Consider the following 15,374-nt stretch of genomic DNA (forward strand, 5'->3'; position numbering starts at 1 on the left):
GCCTTAAAATAAAAACCAAAAGTATGTGGCTCAGTGTTTAACCCTAACACTGGGTTCAATCTCTGGTACCAAAAAAAAAAATTAAAATTGCCTTCTCTTAACAAAAATTGCATTATGAAACAAAAAAAAGTGTTTTCATTATAATACATCATTTTTGTGAAATACAGGATCTGCTTTAATTTATTTTTAATATTTCAGTATTATAAAAACAAGCATTAAAACACTCATTGAATGAAATATTTTAATCACCTGTGTCCAAAGGCTGTTGTTTGTCAATACGTTCACTGTGGTGGAAGAATCTGCAGTCCTGCAAACAGGAGTAATGAAAAGTAGGAGTGTATAGATGCCATGAATTTGCAATAATTAGGAATTCATGGAGTCATTTGTTCATGACCTTAAAACTGATGGAAATGTTTTTCTAGAAGGGAGTTTCTGTATTAGTAACAGTAAAAACTTAAACTGTTTCCTGATGCAAACATGGAAGAAAGGGACGCAATTTGATTTAATCTTAAGCAGAATTATTCTTTCTCCATTTAGTGCCCAGAGATAGCCCAGGAAAATAATTTTCTAGCATCCTCTCTTCTGTTTTGAACCACAATCATATCAGTAAATGCTGCACACTTAGTGTATATTATTTCAATTATGTAAGTGTATCATGGTGATACTGTAAAGAATATTCTGTACTAATATCAATGCTGATGTACCATTATTGTTAGAAATCATCCTGCGTTATGGGTACCACTCATATAAAGGAACTAAGCAAAATTCTTTGGCTTGTCACTTCCAAGCTGTCCATTATAATTACACCTAGCATTGCAGAGTCTAGAATATCAGGGGACAGAACACAAGGTCTTTGCCATCAATGTGGTAATGTGGGAAACACTCCTCAAATAAGAGCATTAGTGGTGATGCTGCCAAATTGGTACCTGGATGCCCTCTTGCACCAGGCATTAATATTGTCCTTTATGAACTGAAGAAATTAAGCTGCCCCCAGACTCAACATTCTGTGTGTAAGGATTTGTAAATCAAAGTGAATCTAACATGAATTTCTGAAGTTGATCATTTTGAAGAATCCACTTCTGGTAATTAAGTAGATGAGTGCAACAGATCACACATGAAAAAAAGAAAACGTCCAAAATTTCAGAACTTTCATTGGTTAGAGCTTATAGTGAAGACTGGGGGATCCTCATGGTTAAGGCTTCCTTTAAAATCTGGATCAAGGAAGCAGTCATGTTGAACAGAGTGCCATCCTACAATCACCAAAATCATGGGGGGCTGGATTGCACATGCATCATCATACATTATTCCAAAACTAGTGAGAACTGCTGAGGAAGTGGACATGAACTGGAGGTTAGGACAGAAGTACAAAGAGTTACAGGAGGACACCCCTCTGAAGATTCCTCTGCAATCTTGTGTTCTTAGGACCTTCTGTCTGGGCAGAATTCAGGGTGAAGGACTGTAGGATCTACACATCTGTTCTGTCATCTATAGTGTGAGCATCAATCTGCCTCTCAGAGATGAGATGACAGATGAATCATGTTACCACCAAACTATGGATGGAAAGACTCACATGCTTTGAATTATTATTATCACACAATTCAGCCTCACCCCTCATGCCAGTCCTCCTGTCCTTCCCTTCTATTCACTAAGTTAAAAATGCACAAAAGTCTTCTGGCAGGGGAGATAGGTCTGGCTTCAAGGAAGTGGGCTTGGGATTGAGACAATGTAGGCAGAATTTTCTACCTTATGGAACTACTTGTGTTGGAAATCTATGAGGAACACAATGAGAAATGACAGGCAGGTAAAACCATCACCCAGCAGATGTCAGTCCTGTTAGCACATCTGCTGTGAAAAATTGCAGCAATACAATGAGCAAAACCCTGGACAAGTTTTTGGCAAATGAATGGCAACTATTTTTTGAGAAATGGAGTTGAGAATTATTGGTTGCTTTTGTAAATTGTCAGGGTTGTAAACTACAGCTCAGGAGTCATGCTTACCACTATAATATTCATATTTCCAATATTTCAAATCCTCCTTAGAAAAGTTATTAGAAGAGAAAATATTCTTTTAAATAAAGAAACAGGAAGCCCCAGAGGTTCTTCACAGACTCTCAGCTTTTATTATTCAGAAATGCAGACAGTCCTACAGGAGAGTCTGTCTCCCTGACTGAGGTAGTGATGGAAGATACAAGCTCTGCTTTCCTGCTCAGTAGGTTTGGCTTTCCTGTGCCATCTTGTTCTTTGTGTCTTAGTAACAAGAAAGGAGAGAGACTGACATTTATCTATCCATGTTAAAGATATGAAAAATAGAATTTGGAGAAAATCTGAAAGTAAGGTACTGTTACAAGGGCAGGATGGGGTTTGACTGACCTAAATACTCTTCTAAAAAAATCAGATTCAAACATTTCCCTGGTGACAGAAATCAAAACAGTATTAATTTTAATGACTAAAACATACAGGAATAGTGAACACAAATATTCTCCTTCCTAACTACTGTGAAATATATTCCTGGGTGTTTTGGAGCCAGGAATGGAAAGCTACTTACAAATTCATTTGATTTTTAAAAAATGTTTAATGCACTTCCAAACTTTATCATCATGGTTCTTTAATTTGACATTTCCCAAGTGATATAGTCCAGGATAAGGGAATTTTTATTTGTAAAATTACATTGGATGCAAAGCCTTCTTGAGAAAATGCAAGTAGATATTTTATACCAGTGTGAGTTTCCCTTCTAGGAAATGAGGTTTGTTTTTTTTTTTTTCCTTTCTTTTTTTTTTATTTCATATATGCTTTTATTTATTTTTTTATTTTTTTATTTTTATTTTATTATTGTAAAGAAATGGGATACATGTTGTTTCTCTGTTTCTACATGGCATAAAGGCATACCATTTGTGTAATCATAAATTTACATAGAGTAATGTTGTTTGATTCATTCTGTTATTTTTCCCTTCCCCCCACCCCTCCCACCCCTCTTTTCCCTCTATACAGTCCTTCCTTCCTACATTCTTGCCCCCCTCCCTAACCCTAACTCTAACCCTAACATTAACCCTTCCCTCCCCCCATTATGTGTCATCATCCACTTATTAGCATTATCATTAGTCCTTTGGCTTTTTGAGATTGACTTATCTCACTTAGCATGATATTCTCCAGTTTCATCCATTTGCCGGCAAATGCCATAATTTTATTATTCTTTATGACTGAGTAATATTCCATTGTATATATATACCACAGTTTCTTTATCCATTCATGAATTGAAGGACATGTAGGTTGGTTCCACAATCTGGCTATTGTGAATTGAACAGCTATGAACATTGATGTGGCTGTATCTCTGTATTATGCTGATTTTAAGTCTTTGGGTATAGACCAAGGAGTGGGATAGCTGGGTCAAATGGTGATTGCATTCCAAGTTTTCTAAGGAATCTCCACACTGCTTTCCAGAGTGGCTGCACTAATTTGCAGCCCCACCGGCAATGTATGAGTGTACCTTTCTCCCCATATCCTTGCCAACACCTGTTGTTGCTTGTATTCTTGATAATCGCCATTCTAATTGGCGTGAGATGGAATCTTAGGGTAGTTTTGATTTGCATTTCTCTTATTTCTAGAGAAGTTGAACATATTTCCATATGTTTGTTGATTGCTTGTAGATCTTCTTCTGTGAAGTGTCTATTCATTTCCTTAGCCCATTTGTCTATTGCATTATTTGTATTCTTGGTGTAGAGTTTTTTGAGTTCTTTATAGATTCTGGAGATTAGTGCTCTATCTGAAGTATGATTGGCAAAGATTTTCTCCCACTCTGTAGGCTCTTTCTTCACATTGCTGATAGTTTTCTTTGCTGAGAGAAAGCATTTTAGTTTGAATCTATCCCAGTTATTGATTCTTGCTTTTATTTCTTGTGCTATGGGAGTCCTGTTAAGGAAGTCTGGTCCTAAGCCGACATGTTGAAGATCTGGACCTACTTTTTCTTCTATAATCTGCAGGGTCTCTGGTCTGATTCTGAGGTCCTTAATCCAGTTTGAATTTAGTTTCATGCATGGTGAGAGATATGGGTTTAGTTTCATTCTGTTGCATTTGGATTTCCAATTCTCCCAGCACCATTTGTTGAAGAAGCTATCTTTTCTCCATTGCATATTTTTGGCCCCTTTATCTAGTATGAGAAAATTGTATTTATTTGGGTTTGTGTCTGTGTCCTCTATTCTGTACCATTGATATACCTTTCTATTTTGGTACCAATACCACGCCATTTTTGTTACTATTGCTTTGTAGTAGTGTTGAAGATCTGGTATTGCAATACCCCCTGTTTCACTCTTCCTATTAAGGATTGCTTTAGGTCTTGTGGGTTTCTTATTCTTCCAGATGAATTTCATAATTGCTTGCTCTATTTCTGTAAGGTGGGTCATTGGGATTTTAATTGGAATTGCATTGAATTTGTATAGCACTTTAGGTAGTATGGCCATAGGAAATGAGGTTTTGAACACAAAATGTCATGTACTTCTAAAGATTGAAAAACTTACAATTATTGAAAGTATACAAGTCACTTATGTGAAAGATAACTTTGATTTATGAAGATGAGAAAAGCAAAATATTTATAATAAAAATATTCAATAAAAACATGACTTCTGATAATATGTATCCAAATAAATAAGGTATAATATCTCTAGAATAGTTACCATATGTAAGTTGTGTAACTAGAAGTACTAAATTTTAAAAGATCTATGGAAAATAAAAATTAATTGATTTTCCCTATGAAAAAATTATTAATTTTAGGAAGATCTTAATTAAAGTAGAAGAACATATCCTCATTGCACCATGCAGAATACAGTCCTATGAGCTCAACAGGACTGTTTAATCTGATACTGCCTCTGTACCTACCAAAACCTTCACTACTAGGTTCAAATTCTCTACTTCCACAGCCTTCTAGTACCAACCTGCACTCTAATTCTGCATCTGAGGACACAGATGTACTTACCCGGATGATTGAGATAGCAGAGAACTCCAAGCAGCTGAGAAGAGGTCAAACAGTTGTAAGTTTTAAGAAAAGGATGTTTTTAAGTCCTATATCTTGAGGCCTCTTATTTTAATGTCTGTAGAAATGTGACAAGATGCCCCTGGAGAACACATATCTGTGACTTCCCCACTGGAACCTGTCCCCTGTCTCCTAATTTTACTTTCTACTCTGGTGGATAACAGCTATCCTGGGAGAACTGGGTTTAAACTTTTTTCTAAGTTTTATGGACACATCTGGAGAAGGATCTTGATTGTGGTCATGTCCCAATCCTGTTGACAATTCTAGTTACTTTCATCCTGACCCTATATCAAACTACTCCAAACCCAGTCCACAGCTGCCCTTTGTGAGGGATTCTTGGCATCACCCATGGTTTGCCCATAGCTCTGAAGGCACTCTTCCTACCATGTGTGCTGGGCTCCTTCCTTAGTTTGTTTTCATTTGCAGTACTTGGTTTCTTGGTTCTGTTAGTTCTGCATGCCATCATTTCAAAACTTGAATTTCCATGTCTAAATCTATAAGTAAAATATAAAACTGAAGGTAAGTTTGCTGGATATAAGATTCTTGGTTGGCCTTCATTTTTTTTTTTTTTTCCAGAGCTTGAAATATGATGTCCCAGGCCATTCCTGCTTTGAGGGTCTAGGTTGAGATATCTGCTGATTTCTGTATTTGTTTCCTCCTAAATGTAATCTGATGCTTTTATCTCACACTTTTTAAGATTCTATCTTTATTTTGAATGTTAGGTATCTTTATTTTAATGTGCTTTGGTGTGGATCTGCTGTAATTTTGTACATTTGGTGCTCTGTAAGCCTCTTGTATTTGATTTTCCATTTTATTCTTCAGATTTGTGAATTGTTCTGATATTAATTCATTGAATAGATTGTTCATTCCTTTGGTTTGTATCTCTGTGCTTTCCTCAATCCCAATAATTCTTAAATTTGATCTTTTCATGATATCCCATAATTACTTGAGTTTCCTTCATGATTTCTTACCCTCTTTTCTGTTTGGTCATCTTTGTTTTCAAGAGTAAATATTTTGCCTTCATTGTCTGATTTCTGTCTTCCAACTGATCTAGTCTGTTAGTGATGCATTGTATTGAGTTTTTAATTTGGTTTATTGTTTATCTCATTTCAAGGATTTCTGTTTTTTTTTTTTTTTTTCGGAATCTCTATCTCCTTATTGAAGTGATCTTTTGCTTCCTGCATTTGCTCTTTTAAATGTTTACTGGTGAAATCATTCATTGCCTGCATTTGCTCTCTCTCTCTCTCTCTCTCTCTCTCTCTCTCTCTCTCTCTCTCTCTCTCTCTCTCTTTGTGGTACTGGGGATCAAACTCAGGGCCTCATGCCTCATGCTTGCAAGGCAAGCACTCTACCAACTGAGCTAACTCCCCAGCCCCATTTGCTCTCTTATCACATTGTTTGATTCTCAGATCTTTTTAATTATTTGCATTCTGAACACCATTTCTGACATTTTGTCTACCAAGCTGTCATTGGATTCTATTAATTAAGCATCTTGATTTGTTTGGGATTCTTTCATCCCTTGTTTTCTCATGTTGTTCATGTATCTTCCTGTGTTATCTCACCTTAAAGGGGGAGATCAATATTAACAGCACACATTGCAAACACTCTGCAGTCTTAATCCAAATATCCCTATTAAGATATTAATGGTATTGTCATAATAAACAGAGATGATGAGTTTGAATATTATCTGCAGCATAAACAATAGGTTTGAAATAAGATCCACATTTTCTAATGGTGGACAGATGGGATGGGGAGGGTTTAGGAAGTAATGTTGATGAGGTAAGAAGTGATGTACTAGATCATGTGAGGAGTGAAAGTGGAATCAAAAGATGTTGGTTGTTAGCATGAGAAAAGAGAGAAAGAGACTCCAAGGAAACAGATAGATAAGAGGAAAATTGAGTGAGAAAAATATTTTAAAAAGTAGGAAAAATAGTGAAAAAAAATAATTACAATCTACAACATGACCACAATCAAGATCCCTCTCCAGATGTGTCCTCAAAACATAGAGAAAATTTTAGAGCCCAGTTCTCCCAGGATTGCTGTTATCTACCAGAGAAGAAAGTAGAATTAGGATACAGTGGACTATAATATACTATCCAAAGCTTTCAGTCTTCAGTGGAATGATGCATGAAAGGTACTTGATAATGCAGTGTACCAGGATGGGAGGTGCTCCTGCTAAAGGTTGTGACGTATGGGTGGAGAAAAATCTATGATGGTAGACAGAGTCATCATAGATTTAGAGACTGTCAGAGGGCCAAGTGCTGTGCAGACTCACTACTTTAATCCTGGATGGGCTCTTATCAGGTAAGGCAGCAAACTTGCTATTTGTTCACCAGTGTCTTCCCTTCTTCCATACTCTTCCTGACATGTAGACTGTTCAAAACATGCTCACCTTGGAATGGGGTGTGACTCGATTGTAGAGCACTTGCCTAGCAGGTGTGTGTGAGTCACTGAGTTAGACACTCAGCATCACATAAAAATAAATAAAATAAAGGCAATATGTCCACCTACAAGTATTTTTTTTAAAAAAAGAATACTCACATTTACCCTAATAAAGTATTAACTTCAGCTGCACTGTGTAAATGGAGAGACCTGTGCCTCATTTGAGCAGAGTGGTCCAAGGTCATTCACTGGCAATGTGAGGTCCCAATGTGACCACACCCCAAATCTTAATTGTCCCTCAGCGTGAGCAGTGTCCGCAACCATGGGCAACTCTGCAAGATCCCTTTCATTCATTTCCAATGGCGTTCTCAAGGAGCAATTGAGCAGCCAGGTGTGTGAGGGTCTAGTACGTGTAGGAGTGAGCTTGACTGATGATCATGGCTAATGGAGAAGAGCAGAGTCATTTGGGATGCTTCTATTGTTGGTGGAATTGGGCCAAGACAATTGGAACAAATGGTTCCAGGGCTAGAGTAGAAAACATGGAATGTTAAACAGGACAGAAGAGGATAAGCCAAGTGGGCAGAATTCAGCAGAGTTAGTGGGGAATGATCATGGTGCTGCAAAGTGGTGCCCAGTGGAGCCTAAATATCTGTTGGAGACTTTGAGACAGAGCTGAGGATGGTAGAGTGGAGTCCAGTGAATGGCAGAGCTGGCAGGGTAGAGCCCAGCAGAGTGAGTGGAGCTCAATCTTTAGGAGCATGGGGCAGGCAGGGGTTAGTAGAAGCACATGGGAGGTATTCCCCATCCAGGGCTCCTAGTGTGAGGGCAGAGTGGAATCCAAGAGACCAGAATGTAAGTGGAGAGTGTAGTGGGTGCCTCCACAGGAGAGGAAGGGAACCAAGAGAAGCACATATACTCAGAAAATTCTTTTGGACACTGGTTGTGGGCCCAGCAGGAAAGCAGGGCCCTGGATCTCCCCTGCTCTGAGATGTGACCTTCTAGTCTTTTCTGTTCGGGCCTCAGTTTCCCCACATACAAAATAAGGCAACGGAGGGAGACTGACAACACCACTGCACAACTCTCTTTAATTTCTCCCTCTCAGAAGATACTGATGATATTTTGTGTATTCAGGTGGGTTGGGATCTGGGGGTATCTGGGATTGTTCCTGGGAAAAGTCATCTAAGAGACTTTGTGTTTTGGGGATGACCATTTTCCTAGCATGTTCACAGCACTTCTCCTACTGCCTACTTTTTAGACAGTGTGACCTAGATGTCCCGAAAGGGTGAGCAGGTTATTCAGTTGTCACTCATGGAAGCCTGGTCCTGATCCCACAGTGTACCTCACTCACCCATGGGCAGAACCTTCTTGTCACCTAGAAATGAGAGAAGAATAGATGGGGAGTTGGCCTTGATTCTTGCCAGGGGTGACCTTGGGCAACTCACTGCATCTGTAAAGTAAGACAAGGACACCAGTGACTCCTGCCTTTCAGCCTGGTGTGAGGCTCATAATTCTCTAAGGGGCAGTTTGGCATGGTTGGGACAGGAGGCCTATAGTTTTGACAGTGTTATTATTTAGTTTAATTTATGGAAAATTAACCCCCTTGTATTTAAAAATGAAGCTACTAAGTACCATGCTCTGTTCTAGGCAGAGAGGACCTAGAAGTAAACCAAACAGCCAGGAATTTCTGCTCCCATTCTGGTGGGGGCTGCCATTCTGCTGGTCTGGCCCAAGAAATCAGGCACTAAACATACATGGAGCACTGACCCCTTTAGGCATCTGATCTAATGTTACCATCTATGGTGATGTTTCACCTGCTGAATTACTCTAAAACATATCCCTCTTGTCACTTAGCTGCCCCCAATCCTTTCCTGCATGTGATATTAAGGCCTTCTTTAGGAGGTGTCCCTCACTTGCTTTTCCAGTTGCATCTCCTGAAGAACAGCTTTCTCATGCCTTCCAGTATATACCTCTGCTTGATATGATTTTGTTTTCCTTGTTAGGAGTTCTAGCTCCTTATTAGAAACTATGTAGCACCAGAACTGTACTTAAGAATTTTTCTAGAGTTCTTCAGTATCTGCCTTCCTATCTGCTGGCTTGGTTACTGAAAGTTTTATGAAGTACTTCAGTATGTGTTTTACAAGAGCCTGTAATTGTTTTCATAAAACTATTTATGAATTTTAAGAATGGAATTAATTTTCCAGCTATGAAGAGAGCATTAACACACTCACTATACAGAGTATTCATTCTCTTTATGAAGATGAAGTGTATATATATATTCCCAATTTTATTCAGAAGTGGAGCAAGGTCCTGAAATAAATCATGACCTCTTCCTACAGCTGTTGTTCCTGGAATACTTCAGGAATCTTCACTCATATTAGGGAAATGTTGTGCACTGTGATAGGCTCTGATTGTTATAAGCCAAAAAAACAGAAAATGTGTGTGTGTGTGTGTGTGTGTATGTCTGATATCTTACTTGTAGTTATTTATTGGGCATCTGTAGGCTTAGTGAAGGATAGTGATTTTTAGCAAAAGCAGTCTTTAAGTCCCTGTGACATGAGGAGAATTTGTGGCCACTTAGCAGAACTTGCAACCATGGGTCTGTGTATCAATGAAGTGTACATTATATAACATGACAGCATGAGTAGGTAACAGGAGAATGAAAGTTCTGGAAACAGATTAATTTATAATTAATATACATATCACTATATATTTATGATATTATATATGTATACACACATTATAAATTTTTATAAGTAGAGAATGGTGAAGAATCCAGGTGAGAGTAAGGGCCAAAAGACTAATGAGAGTTTCTAAACTTTTGGCTTGAGCATTCTAGGGGATTACTGACACCTACTACTAAATGGGGCAAAAGACCACAAGGTAGGAAAAAGAGCACTGGTTTTGAGGAAGGCTTTTGGGTTGTCATTTTTGATGCCTACTACATATCCTTATAAAAGTGAGAGGATAGGATAGGGAGAAGATAGACATTTGGGAGGCAGGGGAAAGAGGAAAATAGTTTCTTCAATGAGACTGCAGGTGAACTAGGGTGAGAGTGAAAATAGAAAAGCATAGGAATCCTTTCTCTGTGCTAGAGACACACCTATATTGAGAGATGGAGAAGAGGAGAAGTCTATGAAGGAGACAGGAAGTGAGGGCATCCAGTTAGGGAGATGGAAAGGCAAAGAAATGGAATGACATGGATTCTTGGGAAGAGATGATTTAAAAAGGAGAAGCAGGATCGCTTGTTTTGAAGACCACTCAGAAGTGAGGTAGAAGGTGACCAACGGGGGACTATTAGATTTTTTTGTCAGAGAGGCTTCTGATGCCCTCGGTGGCACCACTGTTTTCAGGCAAGGGGAGCAGAAGACAACTTTAGAATATGTGAAAGAACAGAAGCTGGCACCGGGAAGGCAACTGCTGGGGATAATTTTTCTGACTGGGGATGATGAGCTGAAGGGAGACCCAGGCATGCATTAACACTGGGGGTATCTAAATGTGCACAGGAGGTTATTCTGAAAAGAGCATTTTTCTCTTGTTTGAAGCTGCAAAAATCTCTGTTCTATTATTATATTTGCCAGCTCTACTGTTGAGTTGATTTTTAAATCCAGAAGCACAATAATGATTATTGCTCAGTAGGAACGGTGTTGGGGCAGGGTGTAGGTGAGAGTGGAAGGTGGGTAATTAGATATGATCACTGAATAGCATGCATTTGGAAATATCATACTCAATCCCATTAACATGCACAACTAATAAGTGTTAGTTGAAAAAAACACTTAGAACACAAAAACACATTCTTTTTAATCACTGTAGAGGAGTTCTAAACAGTGGGAAAAGATGTTAACATCCTTACAATATGTGTTATGTTCTGCTTGTAAAAATGATCATTGTCAATTCCCTGTGATGATAACTATCTCAGTCTTTCTCTATTTTCATTATCTTCACTATAATGGCAAATACAGGTCACATATATTCAAGAATGTACATTACATGGTGTTTTGTGGTGTTTGTGTGTTTTCATGTGTGTGTTTTCAGACTGTGGTGGTTAAATAATTTTGCAAGGAAGAGGACACAGATGAAGTGCCTTCTTGTCAGAAAATGACAGGTTACCTGATAGTCATTGAAATCCGTGAGGTGCTATCGTCCAGCCATGTTCAAGGTAGTTTGCACTAGTTTCATCTTTTGGAAAGTACATCCACCATTTCCTACACTATTTTTTTTTTTTTTTTTGCAATCAAGCCGTTGAATCTGTCCACTCTGTAAATTAGAAGGGTAGATAGCTCCATCTGCAGGAGGTATCCATCTGCATTGCTTTGAACTCCATATAAGAAAAAATTGTTTTTATCTACATAGCCATTTATTTACTTATGACAATAAACATATATTCATTTGCTGCCCTCAGTTATATTTCACTATTAAAGCTAAATATTTTCCTGCTTATATTCTTCCAGGTTTGGCACTTTGAAGATCCTTTACCCTTTTTCCTATGTCGTTTGTCAAACATTGTTATTTAGAACACTTTTCTCCTCTTCCTCCTCCTCCTTCTATGGTCAGGCTTATATTGTATTTACCTTACCAGATCCTAGCATCAGCCATTTCTCCTGGGAAATGGACTCATTTCCAGTGGTACTTATTAGGGTCAGATGTGTAATTTGTCAGGTCCAGTGCAAAAGGTCCTTGCTCAAAAACAGGTAACCAGTGTCATTAATATCATACCACAGACAACTATGTCTTCTGTGATCTCTTCATATGTCATGGTGCATTTTATTTGTCCTTTGCTGTCCTTCTCATTACAGAAAAACCAGCATTTAAATTATTAATAAGACATTTAACTTTCATCTTTAATTATGTGATGTCAATTGTAATTGCAAACTTAAAAAAGTCATTTTTTACACCTCGCCTACCCATGATGAGTTCATTTATATCAGATCAGTGAAAATGTTACACAAAACCAATTATTAACTACATTGAAGTCATTGTTAACTACACCTGGATAACCATTAACAGATTCCACAATTGGTTTGTTAGTGAGGTAGAAAGAACTAAAGGAAAGTGACTGTAGGTGGCCCTGGTTTTCCTTCACTTCACATCCTCAGCTGGAGAGGTGGAATAACACAGCAGAGTACCATGAGTGATAAAGGAGAAAACAGGGGTCGTTGGTCTTGGTGAAGAATTCACTACCTTCTTTCTACATTTTAATCTAGTTCTGTTTGGAACCCCAAATATGGCCTCCCTGGACTTCAGCACCCTCCCTTTCTGTACTTATTTGTAGATGTTCACTGTACCCAACTCTCTCTCAGCTCCCACATTTTCTTGACCCACTGGACTTCTGTGCTCTTGGGAAATAAAACCACTCAATGTGCATGAGGCAACCACATGCAGAATACATGTGATTACATGTATATGCTTGTTCATACCTGTGGTCCATTGCCTTCTTGGAATTCAATTATGAAATGTAAGTACTAAGATAAAATCAATAAAAAATATGATGGCAAGAGCAGAGTATTCAAACAAGAATAGGGCCACTTTGTGCAGGGATGCTGCCTGTGTAGGAGGAGCATCATGGGGCTAGTCCTCTTTTGCCTGCCTTCTACTTCTTCTTTCTCCTCCTCCTCCTCCTCTCTTTCTCTCCATCCTCCTTCCCTCCCTTTCTTACTTGCATATTAGTAGGTTATCTATAATCTGAAAACATGTATAAGTGCACATTACAGTATTGTAAACTGTAAGCACAGAATTATTCTGCCAATATCTGGAAGTTATTTATCTTTCATAATTTAAATTTTTTATCTGTCAAAGAGAGCAGCTCCCACTTCACCTTAACCCCATACCTTGGCAACCAATGTGCTACTCTCTTTTTACATGTTTTCCTCTCTCTTTCTTTCTTTCTTTCTTTCTTTCTTTCTTTCTTTCTTTCTTTCTTTCTTTCTTTCTTTCTTTCTCTCTTCCTTCCTTCCTTCCTTCCTTCCTTCCATCCATCCTTTCTCCCTTCCTCTATGACTTTTTTTTTTTTTTGGTGGTAGAGATCATACCCAGTGGCACTCAATAACTAAACCACATTCCCAGCACCTTATTTTTTAATTAGTGACAAAGTTTTCTGAGTTGCTTAGGGCCTCACTAACTTGCTGAGGCTGGCCTTGAACTTGTGATCCTCCCACCCCAGCCTCCCAAACTACCGGAATTCCAGGCAAGTGCCACTGCTCCCAGCTCCTTTAGTGGTTTCAATTAGGTTACTTACCTTTATATAGTTCTAGGGATTATTTATGTATTTTAGCATTGAGTTCTTCTCAGGTGATACTCAAGTGATTTCTCCCATTATGTTAAGTAAATATTTTCTCTGTTCACACTTTGCTTTGCTGTACAGAAACTTTTGGTTTAATGTCATTTCACTTGTCCATTTTTACCTCCGTCCCCCATCCTTTTAGTGTCATACTGAAGAATCCATTGCCTAACACAATTTTGTGAAGATTTTCATCTGTTTTCTTTTTATATTTTACTCATGAATTTTACTCACCTGCTTATGGAGCACAGCATATTTTGAGACATTTAGCAGAGTGTGTAAGTCAAATAAGAGTAATGATTATATTTATGACCCATGAAGGATAGTAAGAGATTGGTAAACAGTTCCAGTATTTTCTCTAAGAATTTTCTTGATTCAAGTGTCACATTTACATTTGCATTCCCATTTGTGATGATATTTGGGTATGGGGTAAGATAATGTTCTGATTTCTTCCTTCCCCTTGTTGGTATGCAGTGTGCTCAGCATCATTTGATAAAGACACTCTCCTTTATCTGTTGGGTATTACTGGCTCTATTGTCAAAGATGAGCTGACAACAGGTGTCTGGGCTCATCCTGATTCTCTGCTGTGCATTGGTCTGTAGGTTTGCTCTTACCTCAGAACCACAGTGTTTTAATTTCTACCATTTTGTAATACATTTTAAAAATTGAAAGTGTGATGCATTCAGCTTTTCTCTGTCTTGAGATTGCTTTGGGTGCTCAGAGTCTGTCTCAGTACATTTGTGGTGTGATACTAGCAAAACACAGATAAAATAATGTATAAAGTACACATTGTATTTTTGTCAGAATTATGGGAACTAGAAATTCCAAGATGAATGTGCCACCATCCAGTTGTCAAGTAAAAGTTAATGTTCACAAGGATGTGGGTGGAAGGAACGTGGAGGAAAAGGTAAACTCATACATTGCTCATGTTCTGCAAATTGGAGCAACCACACTGGAATTTAAAATGGAGATTTCTCAGAATATTTAATGGAACCATCAATTGACCTGGTTATCCCATGTGTTGGTGCATACCCAAGGATTTACAATCAGCAGACTACAGTAATGCAACCACATCAATATGTATAGCAGCTCAATTCACAGTAGCTAACTTATGAAGATAACCTACGTGTCCTTCAACAGATGAATAGAGAAAGAAAAGGTAATATATATATATATATATATATATATATATATGTAATGGAATATTACTCAGCCATAAGAAAGAATTGTTTGAATTATTCTGGTAAATGAATGGAGCTGGAGAATATCACGCTTAGTGAATAAGCAAGTTTCTAAAAACCAAAGACTGAATGTTCTTTCTGATATGTGGATACTAACACATAACAAGCAATGGATTAGACAAAGAGACATGAAGAGAAAAGGGGGATGGGAATAAAAAAGGCAGTCAAATGAATTGAATAGAAATTCCCTGTGTTCATATGTGAATACACATATTACCTGTGTGAATCCACATCATATTCAACAACAAGAATGGGATCCTAATTAGAACAATTTATAGTCCATATATGTATAATATATCAAAATACACTCTACTGACATGTGTGTCTGAGAAGTACAAATAAAATAAATAACACCAAAATGTTCCATCATTTGGTGCGGGCCTTCTTGCTGCAACTGGAGGCATACCCACTATGAGAAATGCATCTTGCCTCTGCAGTGGCTTCTTCCTTATTTG

At 38.0% G+C, this 15,374-nt stretch overlaps 1 protein-coding gene across 1 annotated transcript in view; it reads right to left on the minus strand.

Moving 5' to 3' along the window:
* Positions 1–281: 281 nt before the first annotated feature.
* Positions 282–15,374, minus strand: part of LOC306650452 (vomeronasal type-1 receptor 50-like) — a gene marked incomplete at both ends in the record, with an annotated part of 36,673 nt that continues 21,580 nt past the window's right edge. Inside the window, one exon of the mRNA XM_079122474.1 lies at positions 282–307. Coding sequence (XP_078978600.1) covers positions 282–307 — 26 coding nt within the window. The remainder of the gene's footprint in view (positions 308–15,374) is intronic.

The sequence above is a fragment of the Sciurus vulgaris genome (assembly GCF_902686455.1).
Source record: "Sciurus vulgaris genome assembly, chromosome: 19".
Taxonomy (NCBI): domain Eukaryota; kingdom Metazoa; phylum Chordata; class Mammalia; order Rodentia; family Sciuridae; genus Sciurus; species Sciurus vulgaris.